Raw genomic sequence first — 16,921 nt, 5'->3', positions numbered from 1 at the left:
GTAAGGCCCAAGTTCCTGGGGCTCAGTTCCCTCCGGGCCGACAGGTCTTCTCCCTGTGGAGAGGGAACCTGAGTTTGTGGCTGCTCAGAATTTGGTTTCCCAGCCTTGACTTTCTCTTGGATTATTGGGCCATTGTTCTAGGCTCCAATTCCTCTTTTTCACCCTGAGCTTTACTCTGTGCTCTTGTTTTTGCACACCCTCATTCAGGTATCGTTAGCATTGCTGCATGGGATCTTAGCGATACCTCAGCCCATGCTGAGGGCTCCAGATTATTTCTCAGCAGACATTTAACAGGAATTGCAAAGGACAGGACCACCTTATTTTGGCCAGTAACCCCTGCCCAGTCTAAGTTCACCACAGACAAAGGATGAACCTTAGTGTGGTTATCAGCATTGGTGACTGGATAAGTTTGTCCAGCCAAGTACTGCTCTGAGGATATCAGTTTTTCAGTCACCATGATGACACTTGCCCCTGTATCCCTCAGTGTGTCTACACTGTCCCCATCAATATGTGGCTGTTGTCTGTATTTCTCCAGGTTATTGGGCCAGACATCCAGGGCAGCTACAACCACCCCTCCGTCTGAGATTAAGGTAGCTTCAATATGCTCTCTTACCTGGTCAGGGCATACCAAGAATCCCATCTGGAGACTCATCACCCCAGTGGTAAATGGGGGTGCACTAGTGGAAGTCTTTTTGGGACAGGAAGGGTCCCCAGTTCGTTCTCCATTCGCCCTACAATTGAAACACCAAGCCTTTTTGGGATCCCAGTTCTTACCCTGGTACTCCACCCATTGATTGTGAAGTGTCTCTGGGCCCACTCTTCTGAACCAGTTTTTGGTGGCCTATAAATAACACTTCACTTTTTTCTTTCCACTGTCCCGCATATTTCCCTTGGGGGGATTAGCAACCCCTTTCTTTAGGTCACCTCCATCATGAGACGTTTTGAACACCCCAGTCTTGACCCCCTGGTCCACTTTCATCCACAACTCCTGGGGAGAGACCAAATCTAAGTCCACCAAATATTGATGCAACTTTTCAGAAGTACTGTTACTGAACAGATGCTCTTTCGTAAGTAGATTATAAAGTCCATCATACTCTTGCACCTTAATTTCTTTTAATCAACCACCTAGTGTCAGTTTCATCTTCACTGACATGGTCATCTTCAGTATTGGCAACATGTTCTTCTCTTGCTGGGGCTCTATCAAACTCAGCAAGCAACCCCTGAAGTTGTACTTTGGTTTATTTAGACTCAGTTGCAATTTTGCAAGCCTTGCAGAGGTCTTTTAACTGCCCTTTCCTCTGCGATTGACATGTTTTACTTTAGTTGGGAACTTTTTAGAACATCAACAAAAATTCTAAAACATTCCCAACTACTAGTATACGTTTTCAAATTGTTAATACAATGGACTTGGAGGGGGGGGGGGGGTGCACTTAATTCAAGACCCTAACAGTTCAGATTAGAAACATTTGGAAAAATTCTAAATTTGAGAAATTTGTGAAGAATGTTTTTAACTAAAGTAAATTGTGGGTTTCTTTGTGGAATCACCTGTTGACCATGACCAAGTGGTATCAGCAAATGCAAAGTCTTACACACCACCGATGATCCACCAATGTAGGAAGCTGGGTTTTTATGTAGTGTACCAAGATGAGGTACTCTGTAGAAAGTCCAGACGATCCTTCTTTCTTAAAAGGCTTAAATTAATCATCCTAGATGTTCTCTTTTGTGGTAGTGTGGGTGAGCCGTTTAGGCTTTTCAGAGGGTAATGTTGAGCATTTGTTGTGCAAACATAGTCAATAAATGAGACACACTTAAGAAGAAACTCGAGACAATTAAAAATATATATATTTTAAAAAGAATTCTTGACACCAAGAACTTTGTAATCGGGGAATTACTTTAGACATTATCACATTTTATAGTAGAAAATGACAGCTGTCAGATTTGAGGCATGAGCCTTGAACACGTTAATGACATCCTATGGGAGAAACATTCACTGCATAGGGTCACTTGCAAACTGCTTAAATGACTGTTCTTCTGGACTTTTGTTTTTGGAGGAGGCCAACGTCCTAGAAAGCACCAAGAGTTCAGTTTTACCTTTCCTGGGTTTCAATGGACTCAGGCTGGGGGGCTCCAGTGCATAGGTGTTTTGTCCAGCGGTCGTCGAGTTTGAGGCTCCCGCGGTCCTCCGTGCACCAGCAGAAGAGAGAGAAAAAATACAGCAAGATTATTTCTGCCGTGGAGCTGGCCTCTGGTGACGTCCCTCAACATGCAGGTCTGTTTTGGCGGCGGTGGTGGTGTTCGAATTGAACTCAAACAATCCTTGGAGCTTGCAACAGGGTCCGGTACCCTGGTGTTGGTGTAGGACAGATCCTGGGGGTCCTGGTGTCTTTTACCTGGTGAGGAGATGGACCTGACCGCCTGGAGCACCGTGACCTCTTCCTGGGTGGCTGTTGCATCTGTGTGCCCGGTGCTCAGCAAATTGGTGCACCGAACGTCCTGGTCGGTGGCTTTAGGGAAGTGACTCCTCCACTTCAAGTGAAATGCCATCTGGTTGATGAAGAGCTGGCAGCCTCCCGAGCCATTTGGAAGAGTCACAGCTGCAGGATGGGTCGGGTCTGGGCGATTGGGTAGGAGCAGGGAGGGTTTGGCACCAAAGTCCACAGCTAGTCCTCTGTTCTTGCGTTCTTCGGTTCTTCTTTGGTGGTCACTCAAATCTGAGTTCCTGGTTTCAGGGGGCTATGTAAATACAGAATGTGGGGGTATTAAGGAGAGTCAAGGGTAGTAGCCAATGGGCTACTTACCCTTGGGTTCATGACACCCTCTACATGACCACTTACTGTGGGGAGTGGGTATAACCCTGGTCCCAGAGTTCCTAATTTCACCAAAATCAAGATGGTGGAAAACTTCTTTCGTGGAGCATAACAGGCAGCCCACCTTAGGGGTATCACTAGTCTGGCAGTGCAACACACCTACTTGCATAGCTAATTTCCCACCTAACCTGGTGCCAAATGGGCCACAAGCAGTGGGTGGAATCTCCCAGGTCTGGGGGAGGGAGTTGGGGTTGCATATAAAAGGTGGCAGGGGCTTTGAAGCCCCAGGCCTTGATATGCTAAATCAATAGCCGTCCTGCTGGAGTGGTTGTGAGCACCTTCCTCCGGAACAGGCATTGTTACTGGCCTCTGAGAGTGTGGGCTCACATCTGCTGGGGGTCAGAAACATGTCTGGTGGCAGGCTGGAGGATATGGATCAGCAAGCACACTAGATACTTGTAGGTTTTTCAATAAATCCACTACTGGCATCAGTATGGATTTATTAAGACAATGTATTTGATAACAAACACCACAGGTTTCAGAAAAGCTATCATGTAGCTACTAATGACCATTGCCCAGTACGTATACATAAGATGGCTTCCTTGTTCACTTGCACTCTTTAGTAAATGAACTAGAGCACACAGGAGCATATTGCAGATATGTCCTCACATGTAATATAGTGCACCCTGCCTTAGGGGTTAAAGGCCTGCTGAAGGGGTGACTTACATTTATTGCGTGTCTGGGGGTAACGCAAAAAGGGTGTGTGCCATATCATGTTTTCACACTTGTTTGCACCATTTCACATAGCCTGCAATGGCAGTCTGCATGAGTTTGATGGCGGGTCCCATAGTGTGGCACAATACATGCAGCAGCCCTTAGGGACCCTCTTTAGTACCCATGCCCTAGGTACCGGGGATACCATTTACTAGGGACTTAGAGAGGTTCTTTGGATCTTGCCAATTGGGGTACAATTGAGCAGTTACCTTGTTTTAGGTAAAGAGCACTGGAGACCTGGTTAGCAGGAACCCAGTGCACTTCAGTCAAAATTGCATCAAATACCAGCAAAAAGTAGCGGTGACCATATCAAAGGGGGGCGCTTTCCTACAGCAGCGTTTTTTTCCCCTTTCCTGGCAAAAAATCTTCATTTGCTTTTACTTTGCATCTCACTGCTTGCAAATCCTTTTGCACTTGTGTTCTGTTCTCCTAATTTTACCAAATTGAGTTGGTCTTTGAAAGTGTTTAAGCCTGGGTACTGTAGAATTTTCTTTTACTGTTTTAAATTAATTTTAGCACATAAAATGGATGTCAGTGGACAGATAGTTGTTTTTCTGTCAATTGGCATGCACACTTTGGTTTCTCTTTCCTTAACCCACTTCCTCTACTTACCAATATCGCAAACCCGAAGAGAAGGAGGAAATCTCAGGACGGTCTGAGGGAGCATGCTACCGGCTGTGCTCGCAGTGAAGGCTTTTACACAATCAGCAAGAAGGACAAGGACAAGTACCTCGACAACTATCCCATGGCAGTGCAAGAGTTGGATGCTTTGGACTCACAGGTAGACTCCTTTTAACAGAACTCCTACACAAAACTTGCACTTTCACCTAATTGGTCAAGATTTTATTTGTAGATTATGTAAATCAGATTGTTTAATAAGGAAGGGTTCCTTCCCTTTTTATTAATTCTTATCTTCCAGACCAAACCACTGCAAGACTTACATTTTATTAAGCTTTTGTTATATATATATAAAACACATCTTATAGAGGATACTATCTGCAGATGCCTTACCTTGGAATATTCTCCCGACGTCAGACTGGAAGTGGAAATTTTCAAAGCAGTACCTCTGCACGCTGGTAGGTTATGTCGAATGGCTCCACGTCAGCATAGTCCGCTCCGGATGTGACGTGCATAATGCTTATATAGGTGCCACCCTAGCCCGCTGACATCCAGTTCTTTTCTTTCCGTATTTTCAATACAGATCTAGAGAGAGCTACTTCAATCCACTTTTTGGACTTGTTTTTCAAATTGTTTGGCTACTCTTATTGTACTTTTTACTCCCAATATGTAAGGAATGCCCCCCCAAAAACCTGTGTGGTTTTAACCCTGTGGTTCTTGTCACAGACAGATGTCTGTGACACACTTGGTTTGCGTATGATGCCTTGAGCGGAGCCTACTCCCAAGGCCTGTGCCGACTGCAACTGCATTAATACAAAGGCTGTTTGGAAGTGTTCCCTGAAGCTCCTGGTCGCTCTGTGCCAGTCAACTCCATCAGGTTTCAGGTCTAGGTCAGGTAAACGGTTCAAGGCCCCGTTGTGGAACCGTTTCCAGTGCTCATAATTGTGCTCTAAGTCAATGTCGGCTACGTCCCACAAAACAAATCTAAAAACTAGAGAGACCCCCACTCAAATAAAAATAATTTTACATTCTGGCAGCCAGGGTTCCCTCACCCAAGACAGTATATGCCTGTTGATGGGACCAGTTTGAGGCTTGGTGTACTACCAAGAATGTTGAACCCCTCTCTGCAGCCTTGTCCGAGGTGTTGTTAGTTGTTCAATCGTTTGCCCAGCAATGCTTTGCTTTGGGCATAATTGAAGGGTATCTTTTGGCTAGATCTGCTTTCTTGCAGTTGCCGGATCAGCCTCCCCTGTTCATTTCACCTGTTGTGACTTATTACCCAAAAGTACTGCAATACATTTCCTCCGAAACCCTTAATCACGTCTCAAAGGAACCTGAACGTAGTCTTGAAGTTTTTGATCTACTTGCCCAATATGCCCATGCATAGCTGCAGTCTGTCTTTTGATCACCAAAACTGCCTTTCTACAGGCCATTGCATTGGCCAGGAGAGTTAGCCTTGGCCCAAAAAGTGTGTTATCGTTCTGCACAGTACCAAAGAACACCAGGTTGACAATCAACTCTTCATTAGGTTCGCTGGAGCAAAGAAAGTAAAAGCTGTGCAGAAATGTATCATCTACAGATGGATTGTACTCTGTTTTACTGTCTGCTATGCTCTGGATGGACAGCAACATCCTTTGGGCTTGCAGGCTCATTCCACCGGAGCCAAGGCTGCAGCCTCAGCCATTCTGGACCTTAGGCCAAGTATATAGTCCACAATGTCTTGCGTGGGTTCTAGGAGAGGCCTCTCCCAACCTTCTTTCTCAAGACAAAGGGGTCCCCTTACAGGCTGACCAAACAGAAGTTCAAAGGGGGAAACACCTACTCGCTTCTGTGGCACTTCCCTATAAGCGAAGAACAGGCATGGCAACAGGACATCCCATCTCCTCTTGAATTTTTCAGGGAGTCCCATGATCATACTGTAGTAATCCACGCAAATACTTTAAATATTCAAGTTGAAGTATCTTTAATGGAGTACAAGTTATATGCAGCAACCATCAGCAAACCCACCAAGTACTGGTTTACATTAGAACATTCACTGCGATGCAATTCCACTGCATCATGACTGCATCATATAATTCTAAACATTACCACACATACCTTTCAATGTCTTGTTGAACCTTTCAACAAGACCATTGGTTTGTGGATGGTATGGGGTAGTGAACTTGTACTGCACTCCACACGCCTTCCACATATGCTTTAGGTATGCAGACATTAAGTTAGAACCGGTCTGAAACCGCCTCCTTAGGAAACCCTACCCTGGTGAAAACACCCAGGAGGGCCTTGGCTACTGCAGGAGCTGACCAACTCCTTCACCTTTTGGTGCATCTTTGGTCAGTAGAAGTGACTAACTAGCCTATCCCAAGTTTGTGTTTGCCCCAAGTGTCCAGCTAGGGGGATGTCATGAGCCGTGTTATGAGGAACTCCCTGTACTTCGGTGGCACTACCACTCTCCTGGTGGCTCCAGGAGAGGGGTTTCTTGCCTCAGCATACAGTAATCCCGCTTCCCAATAAGCTCTGTGGGTACCACTGACATCTCCCTGTGCTTCTGAAACAGCTTGCTGCCTCAGGCTTTCAAGAGTGGGACAGTCTCGCTGACCCTGGCACAGCTCCTCCCTACTGGGTCCCCCTGGGCCCAGGAGTCCAGCCTGGTAAGGCTCAAGCTCCATGGGCTCAGTTCCCTCTAGGGTTTCCAAGTCCTCTCCCTGAGGAGAGGGGTCCTGAGAGGGAGGCTTGCTGTGTAGAGAAGCTGGTCCCCTAGTCTTCTTGCTTTTTCTCTTGGTTGGTTGGGCCATACTTTCATACTCCAAACCTACTTGTTCACCCTTCCGTTTGCTCTGGGCTCTGGTTTGCACACACACCAGTCTAGGAATACCAGGCATGGCTTATTTGCTCAACTTCAGCCCAGGCTGAAGTTTCCAGGTCATTTCCAAGCAGACAGTCTGCTTGTAGCTGTGGGGAGACCACCACTAGTTTCAGGCCAGTAACCTCCCCCCAACCTACTGTCAGCATGGCCATAGGGCGGTTAGTGGTAACACTGTCAGCATTGGTGACTGGGTACGTTTTCCCAATCAAGTATTGCTCTGGGGAAACCAGTATATCCTTCAACATAGTGACACTGGCACCTGTATCCCTCAGGGCTTCTACTCTAGTTCCATTAACAGAGGGGTATTGCACAGACTTCTTCAAGTTGGGTGGTAACCCAGCTACATTGGGAAACTCCATTTCCCCCAAGGTGACTAGACTAGCTTGAGTGTATTCCCAGATTTGCTCTGGGCACTCCTCTGATGCCATCTGTAGTCTAGCTGTCCCTGGTGTAACTGTACTGGGTGCCTTAGGGGCTTTGTTGTAGGGGCATTTTTTGTCTACAGTTAATGTCCCAACTTCTTACAGTTGTTACAATAAGCCTTGTTAGGATCAAAGTTCTTCCCCCTATAGGGCTGAGGCACATAGGGAGTAGTTTGGGACCCACCCCCCTGTCCAGGAGTTTGGGGCCCTTTGAAAGACTCAGACTTTTTAACTTGGGGTTTCTCACCACCTTTTCCCTGGGGAGGTTGTGTAACCACCTTCTTTTGGTCACCTCCAGTGGCTGTCCTAGTCACCCTAGTCTTGACCTATGGTCTGCCTTCTTTCCCAATTTTTGGGGAGAATTTAGACCTAGGTCTACCAAATGCTGATGCAACTTTCCATTTGTGCAATTACTCAGTGTGTTCCTTCATAAACAAATTGTAAAGTCCAGAAAAGTCATGCACATTGTGTCCAGTTAACCAACCACCCAGTGTCTTTACTGAGTAGTCTACAAAATCTATCCAGGATTGGGTCTGGGTTTTGTGAGCCCCCCCTGATCTATTTCTGTACTCCTCAGTAGTGAGCCCAAATCCCTCAATCAGAGTTTTCTTCATGAGGTCAAAGGACCCTGCATCTGGCTCAGAGAGGGTCAGAAGCCTGTCTCTGCGGTTCCCAGTGAACAGTTCCCACAGGAGTGCCCCCCAGAGAGGTTTATTTAATCTTCTCATGTCATAAGCCCTTTCAAAGGATGTGAACTACTTGGTGATATCATCACCTTCCTCAAATTTAGGGACAATCCCTTTGGGGATTCTAGGATCATAAGATTGCTCTCCGTCCTTGTTATTGGTATTGCTGCTATCAGAGATGGGGGTTAGGCCCATCTCTTTTCTTTCTTTCTCCAGAGCCAGGAGTCTGGACTCTAGATCTAATCTCTTGCCCAACTTTGCTAAGAAGTTGTCCTCTTTATTGGGGCTCTCCCCAATGTGTTCTCTAGGGCCTAGCCCACCGGTGTGGTGCCCAGGCTCCCAGAAGTTGACTCTTGGAGTTAAGGGCATGGGGCCTTTACTTCCCTAGAGATGTGGGGGGATCATTCTCATCATCATCCTCCTCCTCCTCCTCCTCTTCTTCCTCTGACTGGGTGTCACCCTGCTCAGAGGGATGGCCTTTTGCATACTCAGCCAGGAGCTCCTGGAGCCCTTGTTTGGTTGGATGCAGGCCCACAAGTAAGGTGTGAGGTCGAGCTCCTCAACCACCAGGTCCATGGAGTTATTTATGTATTTATTATTTATTCAGGAGTTTTATATAGCGCTGGCTAGACCCGGAGGTATTAGAGCGCTTTCCATGAGGTTCCACAAAAATTCCAATTACAAGATTACATCAGTTCCAATTTACATCAGTTGCTAGACAAACAATTGCAAGAGACTAATTGAAGTGTAGAGGGGAAGGGTAAAGGGATAGGAGGGAGATACGGCAGAGAGACAAAAGGAAAGTCTGTCCAAAGTGCGGCTGGGTAGGTGACGGTCGAGGGGGAAGTCCCAAAACCCATCTCCTCTATAGCTATCAGATAGCTCCACCGGGCATTGGCCAAATAGCTCGGTCTCAATGGGAAAAGTAATTAAAGGAACATGTAGGGCAAAATAAATGGAGCGTAGAGGGGAGGGGGCATGGAAGGAGAGAAAGGGGGGATAGGGGAAGAGACAACAGGGAGAGACGAAATGAGGTCTGTCTAACGGTCGACTGGGTAGGTGACGACCAAGGAGGGAGTCCATGGTCCATCTCCCCTATAGCTAAACCAGGTAGCTCCATCGGGCATTGTTCAGTCTCAATACATTGGGAGAGGAGAGAAGGAGAGACAAAAATAGAGGGAGAATGCGGGAAGAGACTACAGGAGAGACGAAAGGAAGTTTGGTTGAAGACCGACTGGGTAGGTGACGTCCGAGGAGGGAATCCCCGACCTGTCTCCCCTATAGCTAAACTAGGTAGCTCCATCTGGCATCAGACAAAGTGGCTAGATCTCAAATGACGAGAGAAAAATTCACAGATAGACAGGGTGGGGACTAAGGGCCAGGACAGGTGATGGCAGAGGTCAGCAACAAGAAAGTGTAGAGGAGTAGAGCGAGGCGATAAACAGGGTGGGGAATAGGGCCAGGACAGGTGAAGGCAGAAAAGTAGTTCGGCAGGAAGTTCCCATGGATCTGGTGGGCTATAGATCGCGGTCCTGGTGTTGCGTCACGAGGTCAAGGACCCTGGTGCCCACAGAATCCACATCTTGCTGCAGGGACGACACCGCTCCGACCAGGCCGAACGTAGATGATCCATTGAGGATTTGATGTCGCGACTGATGTTACTGCGTAGTTCAGCTTTGTAGTCCTTGAGCATGTTCAGGCCATCGGCTTTTTGAGAGTTTTTGTCGCTGCGCCTTTGTCTCATCGAAGTGTAGATCGTTTTTCAGAATTCGGTAAGAAGTCCGAGACCTTGTTTAAAGACTAGCCCGTCGCCTACTTATGCGGCATATGGCTCAGCCCCCAGAGCGTTTGGGACTACGAAGGTAGATTAGCACTAAATTCAAGGCTGCAGACCGTCGCGGCACGTGAATATGGAAGGCCTCGCGTCAGGGAATGTAGGGTCAGACGGCTGGTGCTTGGTAGTGAACATTGTCAACACCTGCGTACCCGAAGGCAAAGTACTGTGGCGGTCTCTCCAGAGGGCAGAGGTGGATTATGCAGTGCGTGCAAGGAGAGGACAATATGTGATCCCCAGATGTTGATGCTCGCCGAAGGGCCTTGGGAGTATAGGATCACACGGTCAGTAAAGCCTGGGAAGTAGGGGAGGTGTGTTATGACTCCAGCACCCGAGTAGTTGAAAGATCCCGCACCCCAGAGGTTCAGAAGACACCCTCACCCGAGCCATCCATGCGGTGTTCCCCCTCGGGCTATCAGGCCGCCATCTTAAGGTCAGGCGCGCGGGGCTAAGGAGGCACAGTTCAATATTAAAGCCTCGCAGCAGCCACAATCAACCCCGCCGTCGCCTCTCACCTCAATTCCACCTCTGCTCCGCTCATTCGGGCGCCAGCAGCAAGCCATCCAAGGGGCGTCTGCAAGAGCTCTCTCCGCATCAGAGCTTACGCCGCCATTTTCGCCTCCACCATGAGCGCACACCGGGGAAGCGATCGCGGCTTGCAGGGGCCAGTTCTCAGGTCTGCCAGCATCTGTGCACGCCTGCATCCATCCAGATATTTCCCCAATCGTTCCGGTGCCCAAAACAGTTTTTTTTGCGAGGTTGCAAGACATGGTGCATTGCAAATGCTTGTTTTGAAGATTGCATTCAAGCAAATAAGTGTTTAGGTGGCAGTTGTGTTCCATGAAAGATCAGCTAATAGCTGGGCTCCGTTGAGAAATTCTAACCTGACCGTTCTACCCCTCTACCCAAGCTGTAGTGACTTTTTATTTTTCTAAAATCTTAATTGGACTTATGCAAGGCCCTACCAGACTTTTAGTATTTTGGAAAAACCAATTTCGGAATTCTAAAGGCAATTTATGAGTTCTGTCGTGTGATCAGATGGTAAACAAGTAGTCCAACAAATGCAAGTTTGTATCACACCGCTGATCCACCAATGTGAGAAAGTGGCTCTATATTTACTGGACCAAAGTACGATACAGTGTGTATAGAGGCCACCCACCCCAGAGGTATAACAGAAGTTAAAGTCAGGGCTGACCTTACTCTCAAAAGTGGTAGGTTGGTCGAGCAGTAAGGCAGTACCAGAGGACAGTGTAAAGCATTTGTTGTACACACTCAGTCAGCAAAAGGTTTCACACCCTCAAGGACTCAACTCCAGGCCAATTGTTTTTATATCAAAAGATATAGTTGTTTTATTTTTAGAACCAACAGGTATCAAAATACACTTGTCTCAATTATTAGTGATCTCAGGTAATTACTTTGCAGAAAGGAAATAACTTTGTAAACACAACAGGTACAGGGGTTGCAGTAGGCAACACAATTCTAAACACAATCTAACATTGAGCTCAATGGGGTTTTCTACACAAAATGCAGTTGATTACTTTGTAAATTACTTTTGTAATTCCAGGACTGGTTCCTAGATTCAGTCCTGGGGTCTAAGCTGAAAACAGTTTAGTAAAATAGTTATGGTTATTGCAATGATTTTTAAAGAATATAAAGGTATTTCAGAAGTTCACACTTAGAAACTTTTCTGTGAAAATCTAGCAATGTTCTCCAATGGGAGAAAATTCAGGTTACAGGTAGAGTATGTTCTCGTTACTTTAGTAATCCAGTACTGGGCTCCTAGGTCCAGCACTGGGATCTCTACTTAAGACAGGTAAGTAATTACGTTTCCGTAGTAGGTATGATATTTAGGAAATATTTCAGTGTCAATACCACTGGCCTCCCCAAGCTCATATGTCCAGTCCTTTTGAGACTGGCACTCCAGTGCCAGAGGGTCCTCAGATCCCTCCCAATCTCCCTCGTCACCCGTCTCCCGTCTCCTGTAAAACAGGATTGTTTGACCTGGCCTTTTTGGCAGGTTCACCCCGAAACTTTTTGCTTTTTCCTAGCCTGTTTCTGGAACCTGGTGTTGGTGATTTTAGGCCTCTGCGCACTTTTTCACTGTGGTACAGTGTAAAGTGCTTGAGCTCTCTGTGTATGTATGGTGAGTGACCTGCCCTCCCATAGGAATGAATGGGGAATATGTATGCCCATGGTAGTTCCTGATGTGTGGGGAGTGCAGGGTCGAGTTTAGAATGTACGAACTCGTGAGATTGAATGCTGCGTAATGATATATGCGACATGACTGTGTCTAGTCTAGAAGTGCCACTTTTAGAAGTTGGCATATTTGTGTAATTTGTGTCTGGCGTGTGATTGGCTGGTGAGCCTGGTCCAGGAGTGCCTGGACCTGCTTGTGGATTGACTGTCTGGTTTGAGGGTGGCAGGGGCTGGGGAGCCCAGGAGGTTGTCTGAGTCAGCCCGTGGATGAAAGGCTGAATCTGCTGCCAGGGAAGTGGGAGGAGATGGCACCTGGGAGTGACCAGGGCTGTGCCTGCCTGACCACAATGCTGGCTCCACCTCCCGCTGGGCGACTGTCACCTCTGTCCCTGACACTGAAGAGAGTTCCCTATAACCAGTTCTAGCTGGTTCTCACACTGCCTGCACAAAGACTTCAAAGACTTTTCTCTGTATAAGAAGGGGCTGTGTCCCCTTCCAATTTGTTCTGGTTTTCAACTTGAATCTGCCAGGGGCGTGCTGCTGCTTGGGCCCAGGGGAATCCCTGGGCCCTGCCCAGCCCCTGGACACCTGATGGACTTTCCCTGGTGACCTTTGCCTGTGGTCCCCTGCTGCAGACATCTGGGAACTTTCTCTTGCTTTTGCCAAGGCCTGTTATAGCCTAAAGTGTCTGGAAGGACTTGCTGCATCCCCTGAAGAACTTCTGTGGACCCTTCTTGCTATAGGGGTAATTTCTAGGGGCCTGTGGGTGCTACCAGTGCCCCCAGCGCGATGGAAGCGCTTTATTTTCTCTCCTAGCGCTTGAGAGTGTTTTTGCTGAAGGGCGAGCGTGTCGCCGTCACGCATTTTGCGTGAGAATTGGCAGGTGCCTACCCTGCGACTTTGCCCGCTGATGTGATCGTTTTGCGAGTGCCCACCTCGCTTCACTATTTTTATTTTAATGGCGAGGGTGTCCACCCCTCGTTATGCTCCTTTGTTCAACGCCGCGGCCCGAGCTGTGTGTCATGGCCGCCGAAGATGCCGCGCTGTGATTGGCGGGCCTGGGAGGCTCGCCCAGTGAGGCCGCAAAGTGATTGGGCGGCTTGTGGAGGTTTGTCTCGGAGCGCCGCGCTCCGATTGGTGGATTGGCCAGAAGAGGTTGCCGCGTCACGAGGGGCTCGTTTGGAGAGCCGCGCCCTGATTGGGAGATCTGCCTTCCGTTCTCCCGTTTGCAGGGGGAGACCGGAGATTCTGCCGGCCCGGGCCTGGAGGCGGAAAGAGGAGAACCAGAAGGATTGCCGGTTGCGGGGCTCCCGTGTGCTGAGGGAGCCCCGAGTGAGGAGAGCCGCTGATCGCCGAAGAACCGGTGAGTGGTGCAGAAGAGAAGGGAGGGGCGCCGGGACACATTGTCGGTGTCCGTAAGCCCCCCCCCCCCCCAAGTAGCGCGATCTCGCGCTTGTTGTCAGTAGGAAGCCACGAGGGCTTCAAGGGCTGCCCCGGTTGGCAGTGGGTCGCCCCAACGTGGAAGGAGAGCCTGAGAGAGGCTCTGGGGGCATGCTTTGTTCTTTGGAGCCCCGAGAGGCTCCCGCCCCTATGTTGATTCACAAGCCCAGCGAGGCTCGAGGTGCCATGGTTTTCAGAGCCTGAGGGCTCCATAGTGCATATATAGTTTTAGAGCCTGTGTGGCTCCAACGTCTGGGGCATGTGATATGCTCAGAGCCTGTGTGGCTCCAACAGTTGGCGCAGTTGGCGCCTAAGGGTCAGTTAGGACCCTGTTGACGTTTTGAAGTTCCCAGCTGCCCAGCAATTAGTGGGCAGCTGCACCATTTAGGTCTTGTGTGTTTCCAGGTGCCCAGCAAGTAGTTGGGACCTGCTACGTTTAGGTTTTGCGCCAGTGGCGCACCCCTGACTGGCGCTTCATGGCAGCGCGCCCTGACATTCTGGACACAGGGCTCTTTCAGTCCCTTTATTAGATGGGGACTGGTATGTGATTTCTGCGCAATGTGATTTCTATGTTTTCAATAGTAATTGCTAATGTGAGTTTTGCGCAATGTGGTTACCTGCTATGTTTAGGATGGTAATTGCCTACTGTGTGTTTTTGCGCTATTGTATTGTTCTGGCACCTCTGAATGTGTTTAGGCATCATGTGTCTTCCTTTTCCCTGCGATGCACCTCTGAATAGTTTTAGGCATCACGTGATTCTTGCGCTATTGTATTGTCCTGGCACCTCTGAATGTTTTTAGGCATCAAGTGTCTTCCTTTTCCCTGCGCTGCACCTCTGAATGTTTTAGGCATCATGTGTCTTCTTGAGCTGCACCTCTGAATGTGTTTTATTGCATCATGTGCTTTGTTCTGAACACCGCTGAATGTGTAGGTTTATGCATCATGTGTTTCCCTTGTCTTACACCTCTGAATGTTTTTAGGCATCATGTGTTTTTCCTTTATTACTCCTCTGAATGTGTTTCATGCATCATGGGTAATGTGTTCTTGTTTATACCCCTAGGTGCTGTGTGATACTTAGGTGGTTGTTCTTTTTAGTACAGGTGGTCCTAGTGAGGTCCTGGTTCCTGTTACCAGTGGTTACTGGTTGTGTGCCATAGTTGCTAATTTGTGCTACTATGATTTTTATTCGTTATTATTCTTTATTCTAAAAGTGCTATTTCTGATTCTGACAGTGGCCCATGTGGCCCTGTCCTGTACATAATCCCTTGTGAATATTGTCCGTGCCAGTTGGCACCATGTATATTGTGTGATACTATCTGATGTGTTTTTACAATACAAAAGTTATTTTATAATAACGTTGTGTGGAGTTCCTTTTGTGGTGTGCCTAGGATGTTGTTGCTGTTGTGTGCTGGCGCAAATGCTTTACACATTGCCTCCGAGTTTAGCCTTACTGCTCGTGCCAAGCTACCAGGGGGTGAGCAGGGGTTATCTTGGCCTGTGACTCCCTTGCCCTGACTAGAATGGTGGTTTCTGCCTAGCTTTGGCGTCAGCCTTAGCCAACCAGAAATAGCCAGTTCTGACATTGTTGGTCAGCGGTGTGGATTTGGACTTGTGTTTGCGCAGTGCCACAGCGACAGCTGGCTACATTACAAAACTCTGCAGTTTATAGATAGTCACATGTTTGGGATTATTGTTTTTGATTTTTGTTTTTCCTCAAGAGTGTCATTTTCAAATGTGTTCCTGCGTTTTATGTTTAGTGGTAGATGAGAGAAAGTGACAGGGCGGGACGCCAGTAGAGGGGGAGGTTCCCATAGATTAGGAATCCCTTGCTGGGTCCAGTGCCCAATCCCTGTTCCTGTTCCTGTGTGGGTAGATGGAAGAGAGGGAGTGTGGAGGAGAAATGGCTAGCTTGGGAGGGTGGTTATCCCCTGAGTGTAGTGTGTGTGTCTGGATTCCCCAGTATGGTAGGATCCAGTGGTGGCAGCTAAAATGTGTCCAGTGCATGTGAAGTCCCATTCCCAGTTCCCAGAGTATGGTGCCTGGTGCTCAGTAAGAGGGGTACAGGTTGAGAGTCAGGGGCAGTGAGGAACTGTCTCACCAGTCTGGAGGGGGGAGTGTGTGGATGAGTGGTGTCTTGACCTGGAGGAGTTGGTGTGAGTTGTTTTTTTAAGGAGCTTGCACGTGAGGTGTACCTCTGGTGGTGTGCAGGAGGTCCTGCAAAGGCACTGGACAAGAAGGTGGATGTCTGGCGGTGTGCTAGATGTCTTGCAGAGGCATTAAGGAGTGATTCTAAAAGGAGTGGCTTGTGGATCTGATGATCCTGTGAAGGGGAAGAGGTTTATGTGTAACCCAGCTAGGTCCCAGTAGTATGGTAGGGGTGTAGGGGCTCACGCCCTGTCTCAGTGGAGGCGGAGTGAGTGTGGGACGGTGTGTCCCACGTTGGCCCGAAACCCTATCTCAGGGCCTGGAGGGTTCCCTAAGGGAGCGCCAGGTCAGGGGCCTAGGCTGTACATACAGGTCATTTGAGGAGGATCTTCCTGTGTCTAGAGGACGGGGAGTGTCTGTAACCAGAACTCCGGCGGTCCTAGTGTTGGGCAGTACCGCTCCTAAGTGGAGGGTGCAGAAGTCCTGGCTCGCTGAGCATTTGACCGTCTAGAGTGCTTGACCATTTGTGGGGCCTCTGGAGGTTGTTCCCCGAGGAGGGGGGAGGCCAGGTTCAGCCTGACCTGGAGGGAAGGGCATCTGTACTCAGTGTCCTGACCGGTTTTGGCTTCTAGGGGTACCGCTCCAAGGTGGGAGGGTGCAGAATTCTGGAAGAGGGTGCAGAGGGACGGTGTACTTCTGACCCTGGTACAATCTGAGGGTTTAGATCCTAGGTTGGGAGATTAGGAAGCTTCCAGGTCAAGAGGAATCTCTACCAAAGTGGATCAGCTGAAGAGACTGAGGGGGCTGCCCTTGCTGTGTGATCTGGGGCTCACCTGCAGTTTGTTGTTTCCACTAAGGTAGAGGAAAGGGGACTTTGCTGTGTGCTGTGTCCCCCCACCTGCTTGAAGAGGAACTGTGCTGTGTGCTTTGTACCTCAGAAGTGAAATAGTTTCCAGGTGGTAGACCAGTGAGGGAGTGAGGTCCTGATCTGGTAGGAGAAAAGAGTTCTGGTTTGGAGGTAACCAGGTGGGTTCAGAGTGGCGAAAAACCGGAAGGTGTCCCTGCCGTACTGGCCCGTGTCCGTGTTTTGTCACCCAAAGCAGTGAAGCCCATCAGTGGAGTGATTGGTCTACCCT

The 16,921-nt window shown here is 48.5% G+C and overlaps 1 protein-coding gene across 1 annotated transcript in view; it reads left to right on the top strand.

Moving 5' to 3' along the window:
• SETD1A (SET domain containing 1A, histone lysine methyltransferase) overlaps positions 1-16,921 on the top strand; it is a 960,878-nt gene that overhangs the window by 772,543 nt on the left and 171,414 nt on the right. Inside the window, exon 16 of the mRNA XM_086932054.1 lies at positions 4,190-4,362. Coding sequence (XP_086788180.1) covers positions 4,190-4,362 — 173 coding nt within the window. The remainder of the gene's footprint in view (positions 1-4,189; positions 4,363-16,921) is intronic.

Source organism: Lissotriton vulgaris, chromosome 7, assembly GCF_964263255.1.
Source record: "Lissotriton vulgaris chromosome 7, aLisVul1.2, whole genome shotgun sequence".
NCBI lineage: Eukaryota > Metazoa > Chordata > Amphibia > Caudata > Salamandridae > Lissotriton > Lissotriton vulgaris.
The sequence above is the reverse complement of the archived record's forward strand: the minus strand, read 5'-3'. Positions and strand labels throughout refer to the sequence as shown.